A 23,975-nucleotide genomic window follows, 5' to 3' on the forward strand; every position below is an offset into this window, starting at 1 on the left:
GTTGAACTTAATCTCATTTACTTTGTGTTAACAATACTTTTTAGGTTTATGATCATTGTGTTTGTATAATGTTGCTTATCGTGCTGATTTGAGACATTTTGTCAACAACACTTCGTCAACAACGTGTTTCAGTCTTTTCACATGCTTTAGTTAGGTTTAACGTTAAGAGTTTTAACTGAAATATAATTTCTCATTTTTTGACAACTCAAAATGGTTGCAAAAAACGAAAAATGGGATGTGATGGTTTCATATAACTGGAAAACCGGTAAAGAATACGCTATTTATCTACATAAAGTCTTGACTGAAAACGGTTATAAGGTTTGGATTGATGAAAAGAACATGGCTGGTGAATTAGAAAGTGAAATAGCGAAGGCTGTAACAAACTCCAAAATTATTTTGCTACTAATGTCAGAAGAATACGAGAAATCACATAACTGCATCAGAGAATACACTCATGCGAATTCTTGCCAGAAAATAATCATACCTATTAAAGTTGAAAATTACCTGCCTCCCTCTTCTTCGAGATTAGCTCTTATTATTGCAGGGAAGATGTATTATGAACTTTATGAAAAGAAGGAAGAAAATATGAATAAAATATTAAAAGAAGTTGAAAATCACATCGGAAGAAGATGCTCAATCAAAGGTACGTAAAAGTATTTTTAATTTATATCAAAAATATTTTATTAACTTATTTCAAAACTTGCATTGAGGGATCCTCGGTTGTGAATGCTATTACTTCATAATAATGGTGGTACTCTTGGTTATCACTATGATCTTTCGTGATAATAGTGCGGACATTTTTCATTTCAGCTCTTTATTTCAATACTTTTCCATTTCAAAATTTCATTCTAAAACATAGCACTGTTCACTTTAGATATTTTTCTCGTTTTAAACATAATATTGTTTGAAGTTCAAGAATTTGACCCATCTCCCTAAAGATAACTTAATTGAATGAGAAAGCCTTTTACAAAACCTGCCTCACCAGGGTGAGGCTGGCAAAATAAATTGCTTTACTTTTATTTGTTTGAATGTCATAAAAACTATTTAGCTGAATATTGTAAGGGAATGTAAGGTATGGTGGAGTGAAACTTATGGTGGCGTGAAAGTTATGGTGACGTGTAAGGTATGGTGGTGGACTAGTTAAATGTCACATATAACAACTTTAATAGGTATCATCTAATTACAATTTTCTTTCTCAGAATTTAAAGAAAACAAATCCATTTTTCAGTTTTATATAGGACACACTTTCTTTCAATAAATTATAATTGTATGAGTTGTACAAGCGAGTTGTACAAGTGGGCTTTTCTATGCATTTTTTTTTGTTTTATATAGAACGCACTTTCTTTCAATAAATTATAATTGTATGAGTTGTACAAGCGAGTTGTACAAGTGGGCTTTTCTATGCATTTTTTTTTTGTTTTTTGTTTTTTTTTTGTTGCCTCCTCCTCAATGAGTATTAAGATAACTCACAACAAACGACAAGGTCTTTCGCAGATCATGTTTTTTTTTTTCCAACGTTCTAACTAAAGCTATATTCAGCTTCTTATTTCTATAAGTAAGGACATTTTTCTGGAAATAAGGACTACTTTGTTCTGTTTTGCGACACAATCCTGATCTAAAGTTTATCTAGTCAGAAGCTTCCGTATAAGATGACTTTAAAATACGACAAACGTGTGAAATTACGTCATCCACCTTTTTTTTCGTTCAATTAACTGCTTCTTTTTTTAAGGTGTAAGACCCCACAAAGCTTAAAAAAAATTTTTTTTTTTTTTCATGTATACCTGGCATGAAATTTTACGCTGAACACGAAATTCGAAAACCATTTTTAAAATTTTGATTTGTTCTTGAGATCTGACATTTCCTTCGTCCGGGTAAATATGATCTGCGTAGAAACACGCATAGCAACGAGTTTTTAAAAAGAATTGCAAGCTAAGACCTTAGAAAGTTTCTGATTATTTTTTTAAATCTCAGTAAATTTTGTCAATAGTGTACTTTTTAATAGTTGATTATATTGGAAATCCACTATAAGCTTTTTTCCAGATTTTGACATTAATTTTTTTATTCTAAACCCGTACCAAAAATTTTTTTTATATTAAAGTTCTTTCAGAAATGCGCGGAACACTGAAGAAGCTTTATCAAATGACTCATGGAAAAGTTGATCAACTTGAGCACAATGTTATAAGACCCATTAAGGTTGATCTTTTAAAGAAGTTTGTAGAATTGACAGTAGTTGATGTAAATGATGCAGAAAGAGATACTGTAAACATTGCTAAGCAAGAGTTGTTTCTTCGCAGACAAATGACCTACAAACCAATTGAGCTTTACAAAGTGTTTTCAAAAGAATTTCCTTTACTCCTGATTTCTGGCATTGCTGGAATTGGAAAAACCTGGTTGCTTAGAAAATGTTTACTTGACTGGGCCAGTAATACCTTATGGGAAAAAGTTGATTTTGTTATTTATCTTGAATGCAGAAAGTTAAATCAATATCAAAATATTGTTTCCGTAAATGAATTGATAAAAGTTTTCTACAAAAATATTTTTGAAGAATGGGATGTTTGTGAACACTTTTCAATAATGTTTGTTATAGATGGGTTGGATGAGTTTGCTTATTTGGATGAATTAATAAATCACAATCCCCTAAATCCCAGCAAACAACCCATAGTTAATGCATTAGCAGAAATATTGAATACTCAAAAACACAAGTGTGTTGTTGCTGGAAGAGTTGGAGCTATGTTACAATACAAAAGTAAATTGACTGGATATAGGGAGAAATTAACCATTCAAATAATGGGTTTTAATGAAAAGGGAATAAATGAGTATGTAGAAAGAGTTAGAAATGCAAAAGAAGCTGTAAAAAATGTTCTAAAGTCATCTCAAATTGCTAAAACAATGGCATCTGTCCCTTTTTATTTATCAGCAATGTGTACGATTATTGGTTCATCCATAATAAGTGATTTTCATTCGTTTTGCACTACGACAGAATTGTATTGTTATATATTTATATACTTTTTGCAAAAGCATATAAACAGAAATAACGATCCAGTGTATAAGTTGATGGAAAAGGAGAGTATCAAGCAATACATTTTAAAAGTTTGTAAAGTTGCTTGGCATTTGTTTAATGAAGGTAAAGATGTTTTTTCCCAAAAGGAAATTAAAGCTATTGTCAATGACATTGATGAAATTGAAATTGATCATTTGGGTTTCATCGAAAAAGTTGAATCACAACTTGGTTATCAGTATCAATTTGTTCACCTGACTTTGATGGAGTTTTGTGTTTCAATACATGCCCACATTAATTTGAGTCCTGAGGAGATTCTCGATAATAAAAAGCTGCGAAGCTGTTGGCCAATGATCTGTGGACTGAAAAATGAAAACGGAGGACCTTTCTTGAGATATCTGGCTAACATGAAAACTTCAAAGGAGAGAAGTAATTCCATGGTTGGTAAGTTCTTAAAAAGTCTTAAACAAAATTAAAAGCAATTTTGCACTTCACTTGATAATCATGTTTATAAATTATAGTGAAAATGTATCAATTTTTCGCTGGCTTGCTTTTTTCATATGAAGAAAAAAAATCATTGCTTCATGTTGCGCTTGGTAAGTTGATTGTTCAAGTTGAAGAATTTTTAATATTATTTTTAAACGTGTTGACTGTTTTTTTTTCAAGCAAAATTATTGCCTGAAAAAGAAAAAACAATAGAATTAAAATACTTTCACATTGAATTTGTCTTTAAATTTTTTTTAAACCTACAGCTCACAAACTTTATTTGGCCTTTAAAATTATAAAGTGGCTCTACAAGGTTGGCTTTATAGTTTTGCAGATTTGATTGAACTGTATTTAGCTTATTGCAATCTTTAGTTAAGAAATGTTATATTCCATGAGTTAGAAGTCACATTTTGTCACAAGGACAGATAATAACTAAAAAAACACCGAAGATTTCTTCATTCAATTAACTTGATAAAAATAATAATAATGATAATTATAATTAAAATGATAAAAATAATAATAATAATGTTAATAATAATAATAATAATAATAATAATACTAACAATAATAATAATAATAATAATAATAATAATAATAATAATACTAACAATAATAATAATAATAATAATAATAATAATAATAATAATAATAATAATAATAATAATAATAATAATAATAATAATAATAATAATAATAATAATAATAATAATAGTAATAATAAATAATAATAATAATAATAACAAAAGTGATAAAAATAATAGTAAAGTTAATAATAATAATAGTAATAGCAATAAGCAACATTGAATTCGCTTTTGTTAAATTACAAGACGGAATATGATTTTTAAAATATTATATCATGTTTGTAGATTTTTTTGCAACTTTTTTGTTTTTGATCATATAAGAAACACCAATGACTTTTAAGAATTATAACAGAACCTTATACAATACAAAAAGGGAGAAAAATGTGGATTCGTTATCACTAGGGAATGAGTACTAATTGCAAAAGCCAAAAAAATGTCGGTTAACAAAATTCACGTTTTGAATTTTCACTCAGCACTAAGCACAGGATTAGTTATTTAAATCTATTTCTCCTCGCACTTTTTGTTTTCATTCTTCACTAAATAAGATGTTTTTTCGAAAACAAAAGTTCATATATTAGCATGTTCTTTTTTAGCCTTGGTACCAAAAGAAGGAATGTATTTTAGTGGTAAGAATTACTTATTGTTTCAATTTGTTTGTGGAAATATTTACATGCTCAAGGCATTGAAAATGTGATTGGTTCATTCTTTGAGAAAATTCCTTCGATTCGTTCACTCCCACACTTTTAATATAATTGAAAAACTCGACTTTTTTTCTGTCATTTGTAAAATACCAGCATTTCTAGCTTAAAATGACCTACTTTCAAAATCACTTTTCTTCTCTCATTCGTAAGAAAACATTGAGCATTTTTTGTGTTACAGCAAATAAATAGATATCGAAGTGTTTTTATCTCAGTTTAAAAGATGATGTAATTTTCATGCTTTTGATTGAGCTTCTGATTGGCTGATTTGTTATTCGTATTTCTATTTATTGAAACGCATCAAAAGTTTAAAAACTCTTCGATATACAAAATAATATCCTTTTATATTTTTTAAACACGATATTTTTTAAACACGATATTTGTTAAACACAATATTTGTTAAACACAATACTCCATTTTTAAAAACTTAAATAGATGATAAATTTGCTCTTATTCTTATTCTTCAGATGATGGTGATCATCAAAAAATGTTCATGGAATGCTTCTTTGAAGCGCAAGCATCGTTAACAGAGGACTTGAAAAGATCAATCGATAAACGAAAGTGGAAGATTGCTATATACGATGTAAAAACTGCTCATGAAGTTTCACATGAGAAATATTTCATGGAGAGATTTTTGGGCGCAGGATTCAAGTTGGATGACTTAGTCGTTTGGAAAAACACTTTGTCTGAGAATGAGAAAAAACTTTTCGTTTTATGTTCGACTAACGTTCGTTGTGTCTGGTTAGAACATCCAGTGAAGATTGATAAATGGACACCAAAACATAAGATTGAAGAGATGTGGATATACATCAGTCGTACTTTCATATCAAAGAACGAGTTTGAAGATTTCCTCCCGTGGATTCGACTCGCTGAAGAATTAAATCTTCACCTTCACGAAGATACAAAGTTCATCAAAGACATTTATGAATGGCTTCTTGGTTTGAACTTCAAATGGTTGGATATCACGCACCGTGGAAAATCTTTTTATAACATCGAAGAGTTGAAAAAATTGAAATGAGAAACACAAAAATCTCTTTAGTGTTTAATTACTTTTAATATGTTAAATATGTAAAATGTATAAATATGCAACAATTATCAATGAAATAAGATATTTAAAAAATATATTGAAAAAAATTCTTACAATGGAAAGACTTTAATTTTTATTTGGAGTTTTTTTTTTTTATCATTTGAGCAAATATAAGCTGTTTATTTAAACTTAAGGTTTTTTTTAAATACTTCAAAAAATTAAAATAGAAATTGAAATCTCTGCAACAGGCATTTTAATGCAAATTAACTCAAAGATGAAACTTTTAAAACATATATCATGTTCTAAATATTTTAAATAATAAATTTTTTGGAATGTTTTTCGACTCCTTTAAAAATTGAAAACATTCAAGTGAAAGAAAAACTAAAAACTCCCAGTTTTCACTTCAAATTTGAACACATGTTTTCAAAAGTCAAAGTAAAGCTTTAAAATTACTATTATTTATGAACTTACCAAACACAGCATTAAGCAACCAACTCCTTTCTTCTTTTGAACTCTTCAAATTTGCAAGAAAAATGTTCAATAACAACGCACTCTTTAAAAATATTTTTGTAGAAAACTTTTAGCAGATTGCTTGTTATAGATATTTTAAACATTCTGAGATTTCTTTCTGCATTCAAGATGAAGCACAAGAATTATCTTGTGCTTTATTTTGAATGTAGAAAGCTAAACCAAAGGTTTTTGATATATTTTTTTCTCTTGCTCAGCAATGCTCACACTTTCTCCTTATCACTGGAATCAACTGCTGTCCACAAGCTTGTTTTAAAAGTTCAATACCATCGGGACTCAAGTTGATCCATTTTTCTGTAGGTTATATGATAAAATGTATTCTGTATTTCACAAATTTCTAAAATAATATAAACATGAATGTAAATGCGGTGCAAGTTCAAAATATCTTGCAATTAGTAAAGTTATTCAGTTGGTAATAATGTGCATTTGTTTAATGCGCAAATCAAAACAGAATAATCTTTAAGTTAATTTTAAAAAGGAGTGAATTGACTGATTATTTAAACTTTGATTTAATTTCAAAATTTGATAGTTACAACTTTATTAAACTTTAATCAAAATTAAACAAAACTCCAAAATGTTATTCAATCGTTTAAAGGGTAAAACTTCTGGAAAGTTCTCCTTTCTTACATTGAACATATTTTTTAGCCTTTGTTTAGAAGTAGTATTAAATCAGATTTTTTTTTTAATTTTAATTTTATCCATTTCAATGATGCTAATAGGAGATTTCTAACATACTTTGATGTTAAAAAATATACAACTAACAACATTTACCTAGACTAATGGTTGTTATTTAAATTTGTGATAAACTCACTTTTCAAGATCATAAGTTCTCAACTGAAAGGTTTTTCTGTGCAAATTTCTTTTGACAGCTAAAGATTTAAGATTTACAAAAACCATTTTAAACATTAATTAAATACTAAAATAATATTTTCAAAAAAGATAACTGCAAAGTCAGTACAAAAAATTGGCATTGCAATTGAAATTTGAGGGGGTGATAGATGTACCTATTTTAATTTTATATGGAATTACTCAATTAACCCAAACCATGTGTATTTTTCAGCTTATTTAGCAATTAAAATCCATAATATTGTGACAACTCAAATAAAAAGCTTCATTAAATAAACATTCAAGGATTGACTGACTAAAACCAGTGCTCAACAGTAAATAACTAAATGCTTGGATTCTTTTACAACTCATTTGGGTTTTAAAAAACTTAAAAAACTCTTTAGTAAACAAATTGAGAGTTAAAGCTAATTCAATAACAAAATTGAAATGTATGCAACAAAAATTTTGAACTTCATGCAAAAATATTATTAAGATAAAACATTTTTACAAAAAAAAACCTAAAGCTTTTACAATCCATTTGTTATATAAGTCAACTTCACAAACTTTGTAAAGCTTTTACAATCCATTTGTAATATAAGTCAACTTCACAAACTTTGTGAAGGAAGAATTTCTGAGTGTAAGGAAAGACAAGCTAATAACTAAGAACTAAATGATTAAACCCTTATGACTGAAACCTAAATAAAAAATTATAAAAAAAAAAAAAAAAAAAAAAAAATTATAATGAAGTTTGAACTTAGTTGTGAAATCATCTAATTGAGAACTTATTTAGAAAATCTAAAACCACTAAATTATGAACCCACCGTAATTATATAACACTGAGATTTCCTCAGTTCCGTAAACAATCTAAGAAATTCAGTTGGATATTAAAAAAGAACTTCATACATAAAACATTTTACCTGTTAACTTTCGAAGAAGACTTCTTCAGAGTATTTATCTCATACCCTACAGGTGAGTAATTCCGATAGAAACTCCGTTATTCGAATTACCGGGGCTGAGAAAAAAATATTGGATGATCCGACTAATACAATTAGCAGACTTCCTACACTGGATTAGCAGTATTAGACTTCTTATATTGGACTACTACTGGACTTTAATTATTGGACCGTCCAAATTTTCTTAAATCACTCTTCCTAGTTTTTTTAAATGAAACTAATTCAATTTTTTTGAACAAGTTCTGATTTAAAATTTGTGACAGCTTTATTCAAGGCAAATGGTTTTGTTCTGCAGCACATGGAAGGGGGTGGATTGTTTTGATGCATTATCAGAGACGTGCTTGTCCTCTTGATGGGGTAACCTATTCTCTTTGTATCCCCAATTTCTTAGTTTTCACTTTTCAACGTGTTTCCTCTTAGTTAACAACTGTTTATTATAATAACCGGTGGGGAAGATGGCCTTTTTTACTTTATGAAGGATAGCAATATGGAGGCTACTAAGGGCGGCCTGGAAGAGGGCATGGAGAAAATCTTTGTATATACGTAAGTTACTACTATAGTAAAGGTTGCATTTGACGACATATTAATTTTTTTTTCCTCGTTTAAATTTACTATAGCTAATAACAATATGTTTATTTACTTACTACACTGATTTTTTTTACGTTCAAAAAATAAATTCAACTAATGCCCAGCTTTTCTTGAACTGTTTTTTTAATATTGCTTATAAGGTTCAATACTCAGTGTAAATCTAAAGTCGTTCTTTTAATTTTAAAAAAACCTAACAAAAAGTGTAACTTTTTTTAGGAATGAGTAAAAAAAAAATTAAAAAAAGGTTTTCGATATTTTTTTATCGGAATATCGATTATCGGACCGGCGAATTTGGGAAATTATCGGAGTATCGAATGTTGGATTTTAAAAAACTATCAGCTGCCCAGCTCTGCTAAAATATTGTTTTGAGTAATGTTTGTTAGAACAATTAACATTAAAAGCTAAAATCAAATGACTTTGGTTTAAAAAGGATCTGATTCAAATGTCAAATTGTGGCACCAAGGAACGCTCGCTGAGCAAAATAATGAAAGTCGATACCAAAATGCGATAAAGAATTTTACTTTTATGTTTTAAACTGTTTCATTACGAGATATTTTTACAGTTTCATAAAATATAAAACCTGAAAGTATTTCCGCTTTTTAAAATATAATAATTGATTTATGTAATCATCAGAAATTATAAATACTTTATATTTATAATTAAAATAGTATATTTATAGTTATAATTAACATAAAAATAAATAATACAATAATTAGTGTAATACAGTGCATTTATTAAGTAATCCAAGATCAATGACACGTTCATCGAAGTTCTACTCTTGTACTTTTCTAGCAGATAAGAAATAATGAGGAGTATGTTTATGGTTTACTGAAAGATACTAATTACTCTTTTTATTTTTTCAAGGATAAAACGCCGTTACTTGTAATTATATTTAACCCAGGAAAAGAACATGCAATTCGGCCGCCACTCAATGCTTGAAAAATTATACACAACAATCTCTTGAACACAGCTGAAATTTTGTATTTTACTTCAAATTGTTAGAAAAGAATAAGCAACTGTACTTAATGATTTTTTAAAAATTTGGATTTTCGACCCTATTTTGTGTCAATCTAACCCCCAGCATTCATCATTTTTAAAAATTCACATAAAGAGGTGGAGTTATTATTTTGAGCGAATACTGCTTCGTTGTTGATATGATAGAAGGTCAAGGGAAAAATTAATCTCACCACTTTCAACAAGTTAAAGGTTATATTTATTGCTAAGAAAACAGCAAGCATCAGTTCATCAAATTTGTTAATCAAGATTGAAATAAGTTGAAATCAGTTAAAATATCGTTGTTTTAAAAGCCACTACCCTAGTTGACTATCTTACAGAAAACTTATAAGTCTTGTAGGATGGCAATATTCTTATATTATCCTTTAGGATATCCTAAAGGATTCGTAAGATCGTAAGTAAAAACAGAAAAGTTGTTTTGTTAATGTTAATTCTGTAAAATATACTTTTTTTCACAAATGAAAAAATAGCGCGTTTCTTAACTTCACTCAGATAATTAAAGGAGAAACTAAGAAACGCGCTTTTTTAACAATTTCGCTATAAAAATTTCATTTTCATTTGTTATAACAAGGTATATCCTGTTTAATCTATAAAAACGTTTACATTTTGTTTGGTACATGTACTAAAAAAAAACAATATCTGCTATACTATTTATTTATTTGTTAATGTGCAAAATTTATTTTACACAGAATGAAATTTTATTTCAATAAGAAAATATTAATTCCAACTTAAACTTACCTATTACGAATCTAAAATTAAATAGCCTACAGCATCCTATGAGAATCCTAGAATGAAAAACTCGTGTCGAATTGTGTCTAAATGAGAGATAAGTTTTTCCGGGTTTTTTTTTTTTCTGAGTTTCTTACATATAAAACCTTGTTTATATACTTGAGGTTGATATAACTTGATTTAAAAATAAATTGTTAAATTTTTGAAACAAAAAGACATTCTTAACAAAACGCAACATTTTTTTCACACACAAATTATCGTGATGTGACGTAAGTCCTATCCTTTAAGAAAGTCCTAATTTAAGAAATGATAAATTTCGTATATGTAAAATAAACATTTAGAGAAAAAAATTTAGTCATTTTAACTAACTAGATATCTAGTTAAAATAACTAGGTTATTTTCCCCTAAGGTTTATTTTATATACACGAAATTTATCATTTTTTAAATTAGGACTTTGTTAGGTCACACCACGGTATAAAACGTTTGATTTGCCCTCGACAGAAAAAAATGACCAATCGTTCGAAGCTTTTAAAAATTCGTTAGGACTTTATTTTCAGATTTAAAAAAAAACAACTAACAAGAACTAAGATTTTTTTTTTTTACATTTTAACTATAATTTTGATATTTTTATTTAGTAACAATTTTTTTTTGTGAGCTTTTAAAAAAATTTCAAGTTTTAATAGACAAAAAATTTCCACTTCAATTAAAAAAAAACAACTTGAAATTAAAATTAAAAAATTTTCATGATTTTCAGGTTTCATGTTGTCAAAGAAAAATTTTCAAAATCTTTACTTTCTATTATTACTGAATATTTAATTTCATCAATATTTTCCTATTATTTCTACATTTTATATATTTAACTTATTAAAAATATTTACTCATTCAAAGTAGTTTCGTGTTTCATCTTTTTCAACTCTTCGGTGTCTTGAAGTTCGTGGTTCGAACTTCAAGAGGTTGTGATGATCCACAACCTCTAAAAGTTCAAACCACGAAGCCATTCACAAATGTCATCAATGAAATTCGTGTCGCCATGGAGCTAAAGACGTAATTGTTCAGCGAGTAAAGTCCAAAGGAGGACGAAATTTTCTAACTCGTTCTTTGATACGAAAGTATTCCTGATGTTTATCCACAAATTTTCAATCATATGATTCGGACTCCATCCATCGATCTGCAATCGATTATACATCGAACATTTAATGAGATTATTTTTCTCATTTTCAGATAAAATGTATTTATGAACAATTAGTTCATCCAACTTGTATCCTGCGTCGATAAATTTCTCCATGAAATAATTCTCACGGGAAACTTCATGAGCAGTTCTTCCAACGCGCATGTCAATCGTCCGCTCTCGTTCGTGTATTGGTCTTTTCAAGTTCTCAATTATCGACGCCTGCGCTTCAAAAAAGCATTCCATGAATATCTTTTAATCTTTATCAGAAGAAGAAAAATATTAACATAATATTAACATTTTTTTTAACTTTTAATGATCTTGATTTTTCGTTTGTTTTTTTTAAACTTTGTTTTTGTTGAAACTTTGACTTAATTTGACTTAACTTAGATTAGCATTTTTAAAACTTCATTTCAAAAAAACTCCAAAAAACTTTTAAGAAATATTTTAAGTTTGTAACAATTTAATTCTTTATCATAATTAATTTCATAAATAAAATCTGAAACTTTCAATCAGTGACAAACAAAAAATATTTAAAGAATTAACGTTTTGAGCTTTTATCTTACAATATGAGTTTTGTAAAAGTGAATTCACTAAACTTTTGAATGTCAATAAAAAGAGCAACTTTTTCTCAAATGAGCAATCAAAATTATTAGAGTTTAAAAAAACATATGTTAAAGTTGTTAAATGAACTTTTCACTGTAACAAATATTTTTATACATAACACAACATAAACATTTTCTACACAACATAGAATCAAAACAACAAAATCTCAGACCTTCGTACAACAAAAGATGTTTTAATGTAAACAGCTTAATCCAAAATCAAAAACGTTGAAAAATGTTAAAATACATTTTAATATTCAAAATATTCCAAAAAATATCAATATCAATGAAAATAACAGTATAAATAAAATCTTTCAAAACTTATTTCAAATCATTCTTATAAGAATTGCAATTACTCAATTAGAGAATAAAAACAACTATAAAGCACAGTTCTCATTGATAATCGAACACATCACTCATTTATTCTCACTTGATTTGTTCAAGGTAGCAAAAAAAACAAATCATTCTCACTTAAAACCACTAAAATATATGGCTAAAAGACAAAACCATTTTTAGTACAAAACCATTTTAAAATTTTTAAACATTTTTCAGAGACTTATTAACAAAGTAAATGGCCTTTAAATTTCTTTGATTTGGACTTACCAGAAACAGAAACCCTCTCAATTTAGCAAGAAATCTCAAAAAAGATCCTTCATTTTCATTTTTCAATTCACAAATCATTGGCAAACAGCTTTGAAACTTTTTATTACTGAGAATTTTCCTCAGGACTCTGATTAATTGCACATATCTTGAAGCACAAAACTCCATCAATGTAAGGAGGACAAATTGATGTTGATAACCAAGCTGTGATTCAACATTTCCAATAAAATGATAATTGACAATAACTTTAACTTCCTTTTGGGAATTGTTTGGTATTTGTTTAATGAAGGTAAAGTAAACAACTTTACCTTCATCAAACAAATGCCAAGCAAACTTTACAAACTTTTTAAATGTATTAAATGATGCTCTCCTTTTCCATCAACTTATAAGCTGGTTAACTGCTTGTTTATATGCTTTTGCAAAAAGCATATAAATATACAGAAATACAACTCTGTGGTACTGAAGAGCCAATAAGAATTACTGATTATGGACTAACCAATAATTGTACATAATGATAAACAAAAAGGGACAGAAGCCATTGGTTTAGCAATGTGAGATGAGCTAATAAAATATTTCATAGTTTCTTTTACATTTCCAACTCTTTCTACATACCCACTAATTCAATTGTCATAAAGACTCAATAGTTGAATGGTTAATTTCTCCCTACATTCTTTCACTTTTCTTTTTGTATTGTAATATAGCTTTTCTTTTTGTATTGTAATATAAATGATTGTGGTTTATTAATTCATTCAAATCAGCAAATTCATTCCACCCATCTATCACAAAAAATGGTAAAAAATTCAAACATCTCATTTTCTTCAAAAAGATTTTTGTAGAAAAGCTTTAGTAAATTGGTTTATATTAACAATATTTTGATATTGGTTAAACTTTCTGCATTTAAGAACAATAAGATCAACTTTCTTCCATAAGGTGGTCCTGTTAGAAAAGGACTTAGAAATTAAAAATTTATTAGAGTAAACTTATTTCACTCATTGCTCCATTGGTCCAGTCAAGCATTTTCTGAGCAAACAAATTTTTGAATTCAAGAGTAAATGAAGGTATTTTGAGAATACTTCATAAAACTCAATTGGTAGTAAAAGTTGTTTATCTGCGAAAAAAACAACTCTTGCTCAGCAATGTTTACAGTATCTCTCTCAGTATCTCTGGATCATTTGCATCAACTACTGTCATTTCTACAAACTTGTTTAACATCTCAACATTAGTGGGAGTTATTACATTGTACTCAAGTTGGTCAATTTTTCCATAAGCAGTTTGATAAAACTTCTTCAGTGCTCCAAGTAATTCTAAAAGAAGATAAATATAAAAAAATTATTTGGTATGAGTTTATTTTTAATAAAAAACTTAAAAAACAACTGACAACACTTACTGAGATTAATGATCTATTTCTAAATCAATTTATTTAAAAAAATTAATTAGAAATTTTTTAAGATCCTACTTTGCAATTGAAAGGTATGCAAGCAAAGTTAAATTGACATCCAATGAAAGATTTAAGTTTTATAAAAACCATTTAAATATAAAACAATATAAATGCTTTGTTTTAAAAAAGTTTGGTTTTAATGTTTTTATATTTCTTTTGTAAATAACATGTTTGTACATATTATTTCCCTTGTCTATACGTTTTCCTGATCTTATTGCTTTTTGAAGTCCATTATTATTATGTGATTAATTTGTTTTTGATTTATTTATTTACGCTATTATACTTTTTATTATATTATTTATAATCTAATGTATATTATCTATTGCAATACATTCTCTATTTTATTTAAGTTTTATTGGTAAATTGCTATCATTATTACTTGCAATAACCTGAGTTCTGTAACAATATAACATAATATATTGAAATGAGCTGCATCGAACTTCTAGAATATAACATTCTTTTAAATGAGACCACAGACAACCAATAAATAACTCATTGGATATTAAAAAATTTTTTTTTCAAAGAAACTGTAAAATCAGTAAGAAATTAAAAGAAAAATCATCATTTCAATTGAAATCTAAAACAAAATTTTTACTTTATTTCTAAGTTGAAAAATTTTTCAATGCAAATAGAATAACTGAAGTTTTTATCTTATTTTTAGAATGCAATGAATGTCTGGTGTATGTTAGCTAGTCAACCAAATCAAACTAGAATAATCCTAGAGAGAAAATGATTACATTTATAGCAGAAGAGTAAGAAATAAATAAAAACTAGAAGAAAATATCTAAGGCTTTAACAGATTTATCAAGAGTTCCATATGAATGTTTGTTAATAAAATTTCAACTGTAGTTTTGCAAAATTTGTATAAATGTTAAATAAAATTTTGTATTGTTCATAAACATGTTATAAAATGATATACTTACTTTAATTATTAAACTTTTTGATTAAATATTTTGTGTAATATAATAGTAACTAATAATAATAATAATAATAATAATAATAATAACAAATAATAATAATAATAATGATAATAATTAATAATAATAATAAATAATAATAATAATAATAATGATAATGATAATAATAATAATAACAAATAATAATAATGATAATAATAATAATGATAATAATTAATAATAATAATAAATAATAATAATAATAATAATAATAATAATAATAATAATAATGATTATAATTAATAATAATAATGATAATGATTAATAACAATAATAAATAATAATAATAATAATAATTAATAACAATAATTAATAATAATAATAATAATGATAATAATTAATAACAATAATAATAATAATAATAATAATAATAATAATAATAATAATAATAATAATAATAATAATAATAACAATAATAACAACAACAACAGTAACAATAATAACAACAACAATAAAAACAATAACAGCAACAACAACAATTTGCTTGCGGGTTAAGATGATGATAAGCGGAAACATTTAATAATCCAATGAGTTATGTAAAATGTTAATTAAGAAAAATGAAATGAAGAAATTTATGTGAAACTTAAGTCTATTTTTATCATGTAATTTTTTTTTTGGAGTTTATTTTTATATATATTTATATATTCTTTATAATATTTAGGTTTTTATCATACTTTTAGTCCTTCTAGTTTACTGACATTCTTGCAAAAACTCTTTCTCAATTCAACATGCGGAGCTTCAGAAAACACTAACATTAATATGGCAAAATATTAGCTCAAACATTTTGTGTGAATTTTTAAATTATTGACAAACGTAATTTTATATTATAAAATACAAAAAAGTTTTTGATTGAATATACAAGTTTCCAAACAAATAACAGATTTTTAGAAGTGAAAATTGGAGACTCTATGTATCAAATAACCTTTTTCAGTTAAAAACTGCAATTAGAAGAAAGGATTAACTAAAGCACTTACACACAAAAAATATAGTCAATAATTTACTCTTGTTCTCTTTCTTTTTTTTCTAGAGTTTGTTAACAACTTTCTTTAGATGAACAACACTTTTCAAAATGGAGATAGGAAGGTTATTTTTAGCAACTTTGTCAAAATGAGAAACATTCTAATAATTCAAAGGAGGCTAATTGTCAGCTTTTCTTGGTGGCAGTTCTTTGTTTACACTTAAAAATATTTTTGCTTTCAAACTAATTCTGCACTTGACTGTTCTTTATAAGCCAACACCTAACAAATTCAATGGAACCACCATTTTTTGTGTTGAACTTCTTGTTAAATCATCCTGTATTTGTTAGCAAAAGAAATAGCATGAACACCTCTGAAACCAGGTGATTAGCATATTAGGGATGGCAATCCCGGGATTCCATGCAAATTTTTGATCCTGTAATCCCGGGATTTTTCACAAAAATTTCCCGGGATTTCGGGAATGTAATAAAAGAAAAATAAAGATAAATAGGAATTAAGTTATTAACTTATTTGTACATTATAAAGTGTCTAGTAAATATAATCTTTGGTAAAATATTTGTTTCATAGCTGTATTCTCTTTGCAATGATTTAATTTAATTTCGAATTATCGGCTTCATTTAAATTCCAAATTGTCGTAGAATTAAAGAGTTCTATCTGCTTTTTTTCATATTATAAGAATTTATTTATAAAAGTTTTAATCAACAATTTCTAATAATAAAAAACAAAAAATTTAAAATATTTATAAATAATACTATCGGTTTAATTATGAAACATAAATAAAAAAAGAGTCATAGTTTAAATTATAAAAAATGACAGGAATAAAAGCATATTAATTAAGAAAAATTGAAAGTTAAATTCTCACAACAACAAAAATTAGATAGAACCCTACAATTCTTATGCGACGAAATCTATGCGTGATTCTCAAAAATTTTTCAACAATGGTTTAAATTAATGAAGTTTTCAAAATACAGAAGGTTTTTTAAATAAATAAGCTTTTTTTGCAGTTATTCAAAGTGATAATCATTTTCACAGTAACAAATTCAGTTAGAATTATTGATCTGATAAAGAACTGTAAGTTGAAATAAGTTAAGAACTATAGAACTTAAAAAAATTGAACTTAAGTAATTATCATGACGAACTACGCTGAATTCAATAGCACAAATCTGATATGGAGACACTTTTTAAGAGGAACAGATAAAACAGCCATGTGCAAAGTTAGTACATGCAATAAAATATTGAAAATTGCTGGTGATTCAACAAAAGGTCTACATTCCCATTTACTGTCTAAACATAAACTTAAAGTAAAATTGCAATCGCAAGCACCAAGTTTATCTACGAGAGCTTCAAATTCGAAAGATTTAAAAGAAGAACCTCAAAATAAAAAGCTGAAAATCTCGAACTTTTTTTCAACAACATTGAAAAAAGAGGAAAATCTGTCTGAAGTGTTGGCACGTATGGCAGCAAAAGATGGTATATCATTTAGTACAATTTGTAATTCCATTGATATACGAGCCGGGTTAGTTGCACAAGGATATAAAAATGTCCCTAAATCACGTAATACTATCAGAAAAATGGTGTTAGATTACTACGAGCAGATTAAAAAGCAAGTTATAAAGGAAATAATTGATCAAATATCAAGAGGTTCTAAATTTTCCTTAACACTTGATGAGTGGACTTCTTTTGGAAACTGCAGATATATGAATGTGAATGTACATGAGTTGAAAAGCTATTGGAACTTAGATTTGATTCGCATTTTAGGGTCTATGCCAGCAGAAAAGTGCGTTTCACTTCTAAAAGAAAGACTCCACAGCTTTAAAATAAACCTTGAGGATGATATCATTGGAGGATGATATCATTGCAAAACCCTTGAGGATGATATCATTGCAAAACCCGATGGAGCAGTTTGTTGCTTATGCTTGAAAGATTTGACAAGTTAAAATATTGTGTTAAAAAGGCATTTCTAGATTTAGAATTGGATTCCAACTTTGATGATTCACTTAAGATGAACGAAAACGAATATCAAACCGTCTCAGATTTAGTGGTACTTTTGACTCCCGTTAAAGCAACTGTGGAGGCACTTTGTCGACAAGACGCAACTTTAATTACAGCTGAAATTGCATTAGAGTTTATGTTGTCCAAAATAAAACAACAACAATCCGAAATTGGAAAACAATTGTATGCCGCTTTGAGTCACCGAATAAAAGAGAGGAGAACACTATTAAGCAGCACAATTTATTATCTTCATAATGGCCAGGTTACTTCATCGAAAATTCCAGATATTTTTGTACCAAATACAAGTTCCCAAAATAAAAAAATTATAATAAACCTGATAAAGCGTCTAAGCTCGGCAAATATAATTACATCAGCAGACGTGAATAGTGATAGTGATGCTCAATTGAGCGAGGCTTTATCAAGCAAGGAGTGTGAAAATAAAATCAAAACTGTTAGTGAAGAATTAAATGAAGTTATGGAAAAAGGACTGGCAGCAACTCAAACACTACCGATAAGGGTAGAAAGTATAACTTCTAAAATTCAAAGAGAAATGTTGTTATTTGAAAGTGGTGCTACAAGAGGTAATCACCTTCAAAAAGCATATGATTATATGCTATCTATACGGCCAACAAGTGTGGAGTCTGAACGAGCATTCTCAGCGGCTGGTTTTTATGCTCAAAAAATCGAACGCGATTAAACGACGAAATGATTGACGCTTTAATTTTTTAAAGGTGGTACTTTCAAAAATGAATATAGTTCATGTATACTCATTTATATTTATATTATTTTTACTTATATTGTGTTATCTTTTTAAAGCATTATTTTATAATTTAAATCACTTAGGTTAATTAGTAAATGAACTATTTTACTTAACTAAAAAATGAAAAATGATTAGTTTATTCATAATTTAATTGTATTATCAATAAATTAATTAATTTTCAGTGTTTAATGAGTACTTAAAAATTTGTTCTTCACATGTTTCTCCTAATTAATCCCGGGATTTCCCAGGGAAAAATATCTCAATCCCGAAATCCCGGGATTGAGAATGTCCGGGATTTTGCCATCCCTATAGCATACTTAAAAATCATTTAGACAAATCATTTAGTAAAAATTTAAGTGAATAAGAAATAAAATTTGAAATTTTAGTCATATTTCTCTTGAGATCAAGATTATTTTATTAACTAATAAATAAATGAAAAGAGAAACAAGAGGAAAAGATTTTTAAAATTTCTCTTCAAATGTTTTTTTATTTCTTCTATAAAATTTCCAAAAGTTTGAAGCATGTTTGGAACGTGGCTTAGGGCTTGAGATTTTTAACATGCTTGATTGTTGGCACGTTCACTTCTGATTTTTAGCATTGTGAGATTTGTCAATATACTTTGGAAATCAGTTTACAATAATTATTTTGCGTAATTAGTTTTTAATCAGTGCACTTTACACATTATGGAATAAACTTGATTATATTAAGACAATTAAATATTAATAAAAATAGAAAAATAATTTAAGGAAAATTTCCATTTCCTAATCAACTGCTCTATAAATTAAATCTCTCTTCAACTGAAGAAAAACTTAACTTATGCAACCTCTTTATTTTGTTTTGTTATATAAGGAACTATGTCAATATACTAAAACTGTTCAAATCAACTTTTTAAGGGAAGATCACAGTCCAATAGCTAAAACTCTTAGTCTTATTATTTAAGTCAGAACACAGAGAAAACTTCATCATGTGGTAAACTTGTAAATTAATTAAACAGTTTTGATAAATTTTTATTAATTGCATTCATCATTTAAAGTTAACAACAAGTTTCGGAAAACAACATTCTAGAAATCAATAACTTTGTGATAAAAAAATAAATGTGATTAAAAAATAATGTAAAAAATAAATTGTGATTAAAAAATAATGTAAAAAAAAAATTGTGATTAAAAAATAATGTAAAAAAATAATATAAAAAATAATATTGGAAACTGCCATGAAGAGTTTGGAAGGGTTTAATCTCTTAATCAGAGGTTTTCTCATCCTAAACTTTCACCTTTTTTAAAAAATATACAAATACATACATATACAAACAATATGCATACATATACAAACATACAAAATATTTATTACAAATATATTTAATAACAGTTCATCCCAGGTTGCTTGTAATTTTAAAAATGCGGCTTTGTCTGTAATAAGTATATGATTCTGAATATTGACAGCTTTCTATTATTTAAATACATTTGATCATTTTGTAGGTAATTATTATAAGAAAATAATCAAATTTTGTTAAAAATAAAAGATGGTAAAAACTGAAGACCTAAAAAAAGTGTTAGAATTATTTTCTATACCTTCATGACCCAAACAACTTGCTGATGTGTTAGTGTCAGGTACATTGCGCAGCATGTTGTTTCTTTCATTGCGTAGCATATTATTATTTTCTAGGGTGTGTTAAAGCAGATGATGAACAAAACATTGTTCACCATATACTTTAACACACCAGCTTTTATCCATTGAATCTAATATGCCAAAAGCGAGAATGTTCTGTAAAATATTATATTTAAATATATATATTTTTTAAAATTGATTTTACATTTATCTTTTTAGTAAATATATTGAACAATTTTATAAATCTCCATAGAAATTAAGGATTTTTTAAAAGCCCTTTTTGGGAAAACAAATAGTACAAACAGAATACAAAATAGAGAGGTTTGACTGAAAAAAGAAATCACTAAATCACAGTTCACATCAGCAGAAACTCCTTGATAATGAAACAAGTAACATTTAAATTAAGTTAATTAAATTTTATTTATTTGAAGGACAGACTAACAGAACAAAAATATGGTCACTACCTCCTGCAGCAAAGTAACAATGAAAAGGTTGCAAGTATACATAAGGGGGAATGAGGTTGAATGTAATAGACAATCAAGGAATTTTGGTAATATAAAAACCTAAAACTATATTTTTTTGTAAAAGAATATTATGTCAATCAATAATTATATTTAATTGAAACTATATATAGTGCTATTTGCTGCTTAAAAGAAAGTTTTACTTAAAACAAGTAGAAAATGCTTCTTTGAGAAAACTTTAACAAATCCAAAAAAAAACAGTTTTCTTCTTTTTAAATCAAAAATCTATAAAGTAACTTAGAAATGACATTAGCCTGTGATTTCTAAGTTTATAGATTTCACCTGACATTCAGCAATGAATGAGCTTTCATGAATAATTCTCAAATACATTTTCTACCTAAATGTTTCCATCAACAAAATATCTGCCTACTGTATGTATGCATGTATGTATGCATGCGTGTATGTATGCATGTATGTATGCATATATGTATGTATTTATGTATGTATGTATGTATGTATGTATGTATGTATGTATGTATGTATGTATGTATGTATGTATGTATGTATGTATGTATGTATGTATGTATGTATGTATGTAATTCTTTTAAATGACTTTAAATTCTTTTAAATTCTTTAAAATGAGTTTTTACGTATGACTTTAGTAAATATATTGAATCATTTTATAAACTTACAATTTAGTAAAGAATTTTTTAACTTTATTGTATAAGTTATGTAATTACAAAACAACTTAATAAATTTAATTTGTTTTTTGTGTGAGAACATAGTTTTAGTTTTAAAAACAAAAAGCAAAGTTATGAGAACCTATTTTACAGATTGTTGTAAGGAACTGTCTTACGAATGAACTAAAAGCTGTGATGTTTTCTAGTCTGTATATCAGTAAATCAGTTGTAAGCTGTGTAATTTTAAATGACAAATTGGTTTGGTAAACTTTTTTACCTTCTAAATATTCAAAGTTTAAATGTACAATGATTAATAATACTCAATAAATAGAAAAAAATTAATTTAATATCAGATTTAGAAAAGTCAAGCCTTGTTTGGAAAAACCCTCTCAAATCAGTAAACTTCCAGTCAGCAAAAAGCAATATTTTTTAAAACTAGATGCCTACCTTTTCGACAGTTTGTCGTTCTCTAGCAAAATAACGCAAAGAGTCTTGCTGAACCACTGCATGAACCACACCATTCATAGTTTGACTACTCCTAAAATTCCGACGGTCATGTGATATTACAGTGACAGCTCAACGGCGCACCTTCGTTTACTTAAAGCGAAACAGCGAGGTTATTATGTCCAGGCTCTAGTTGAGTAAAATCGAAAGTTTTTCCTCTCCTAACATTTTCTCTCATAATTTCACAACTAGAAATCATTCAAAAAATTGTAAGGATTATATTCAATTACAAACAAGATTCACATGTCGTAAAAAAATCTCGAAATGGTAGATTTGAGGTGGGGGTTTGACGCCAGTGACCCGAAAGGACTAATAACTCTGTGCCTTTATTTTAAATCTACGACAAACCAATCGGATGAGAGTTAGTACATGTTGACCACTGTGTTTACGCATTCTTTGAAATTTATTGTTGACAAGGTAATTAAATTTAAATAATTTCAGGAATTAATTTTCTGTTAGAACTGTTTGTAATTATTGACTTGTTATATCCTTATTTACAAGGCTTTTAACTAATAAAGAATAATAGTAATAATTAGCTATTTAATTATTTTTATCATGTTATACTAAACATAAAACAATTGTCAAAAAATTAATTTACACTTTAATAAATTGTTGAGAAGGCAGAGGCTAAGATAAAAAAGCAAGAAAACCAGGCAATTAAGCAACCAGGAAATTTTACCCGATATTCAGCAACAACTTCTAAAAAATATTGTCGCTGTTCTTCCTCTATTATTATGCATGAGTTATAATCGGTTATTAAATTGACACTTCTCTCAGCTGTATCATTTACAACTCTCAATCCATTCAAAATTTTTTTACCTTTTAAATAGTCTTCGTTATTATTCCAAATATCGCCTTTGCAATCTTGCGTGAGGAAAAGCACCAGGAATTCCAAACACGATTTCCTCTGAAGCGTCCCTAAAAGATCAAACAAAGGTTTACCAAATCTTTTTAGTCATGCTTTGGATGCTGAACTGTTATTTGCTCCAGAAGATAATTCGGTTTTGAAAATATCCGGTTGAGAGCCAGTAGTCTTTCCTATTACACCATTTAAAACTGATCCTAACACTACCCCCCAAAATGTGGTGGCGGCATGGAACGTACAATAACTTTTTGTCTACAAATTGTTCCAACAAAACACAAGTACCCTTAATGGGACCAGTAGTCCAGAATTCATTGACTAATCTTGACGGAGTATGAGTAACAAACTATCAAAGATGTATTATGTACTGTATTTTCCACCTTATATGTAGGTAACAAAACTTATAAATACGTGCTGATCGTAATTGACTTAGCTTCGCGATATAAGGACACTGAAGCCCCGGCAGACAAAAACTTTGCTATCAATGCTAGAAGCAGAAGCTAAGGGGTATGTTACACCCAATTACTTTTAACAACCTTTTTGTGTTCTTTTTAAAGCTTTATCAACTTAAACTTTTCTTGTTAACAAACAAATTTCCATCCAAACTTGATTAAGCAGAGTTATGAAAGTTTTTGAACTTTTCCTGTTTGATGTTTTGCGAATTAATATGGCGCAGTTTTAAAGGGACTGTTATTTGCTTCTTTAAAATGTTAGGCAATCGGAAACAGCGCAGTGTTAATATAAACAAAAGACAAGCAAAAGTGGATTTGGTCAATCAGGATTCTGTTCTTTAAAAGTATTTAACGTTGAACTGTCATGCTCTTTATATATAGCCGGTTTAAAGGTAAAAATAAGTTGTAATATTGCATTTTGAAGATGACAAGGTTTAACATGTACATAACATATATTGCACGTAATAAAGTTTACTTTTCGTTAGAAT

General features: G+C 27.4%; 1 protein-coding gene and 2 long non-coding RNA genes across 8 annotated transcripts; 1 reads left to right on the forward strand and 2 right to left on the reverse strand.

The window, feature by feature from the left end:
* The first annotated feature begins 60 nt into the window (after positions 1 to 60).
* On the forward strand, positions 61 to 5,912 carry LOC145192884 (uncharacterized). 2 transcript variants are annotated; one of them, XM_090076230.1, is made up of 5 exons: positions 61 to 643; positions 2,099 to 3,442; positions 3,520 to 3,594; positions 4,659 to 4,691; positions 5,231 to 5,912. In XM_090076230.1, the coding sequence occupies exons 1-5, from the start codon at positions 211 to 213 to the stop codon at positions 5,779 to 5,781; spliced, it is 2,436 nt and encodes an 811-aa protein (XP_089932356.1). In that variant the 5' UTR covers positions 61 to 210; the 3' UTR covers positions 5,782 to 5,912. The 2 variants fall into 2 exon arrangements, with proteins under 2 accessions (XP_089932356.1, XP_089932357.1); XM_090076231.1 differs by having other exon boundaries at positions 2,108 to 3,442.
* Positions 5,089 to 8,137, reverse strand: LOC149894271 (uncharacterized). Its single transcript, XR_016449054.1, has 3 exons — positions 8,061 to 8,137; positions 7,130 to 7,187; positions 5,089 to 6,655 (listed from the first exon to the last, which is right to left on the reverse strand). It is a non-coding gene; the product is annotated as an uncharacterized LOC149894271 (long non-coding RNA).
* Positions 8,138 to 12,269: 4,132 nt separating this feature from the next.
* Positions 12,270 to 23,679, reverse strand: LOC149894272 (uncharacterized). Of its 5 annotated transcripts, XR_016448957.1 has the most exons (4): positions 22,117 to 22,321; positions 20,492 to 20,581; positions 14,893 to 14,956; positions 13,987 to 14,103 (listed from the first exon to the last, which is right to left on the reverse strand). It is a non-coding gene; the product is annotated as an uncharacterized LOC149894272 (long non-coding RNA). The 5 variants fall into 5 exon arrangements; XR_016448960.1 differs by lacking the exons at positions 14,893 to 14,956; positions 20,492 to 20,581 and adding an exon at positions 22,993 to 23,679 and having other exon boundaries at positions 12,270 to 14,104; positions 22,117 to 22,302; XR_016448954.1 differs by lacking the exon at positions 14,893 to 14,956 and having other exon boundaries at positions 12,270 to 14,104; positions 20,492 to 20,684; positions 22,117 to 22,282.
* Between the last annotated feature and the right edge of the window lie 296 nt (positions 23,680 to 23,975).

This window comes from Hydra viridissima, unplaced genomic scaffold, assembly GCF_058129835.1.
Source record: "Hydra viridissima isolate aposymbiotic clone 2 unplaced genomic scaffold, HvirCarnegie_v1 scaffold_1, whole genome shotgun sequence".
NCBI lineage: Eukaryota > Metazoa > Cnidaria > Hydrozoa > Anthoathecata > Hydridae > Hydra > Hydra viridissima.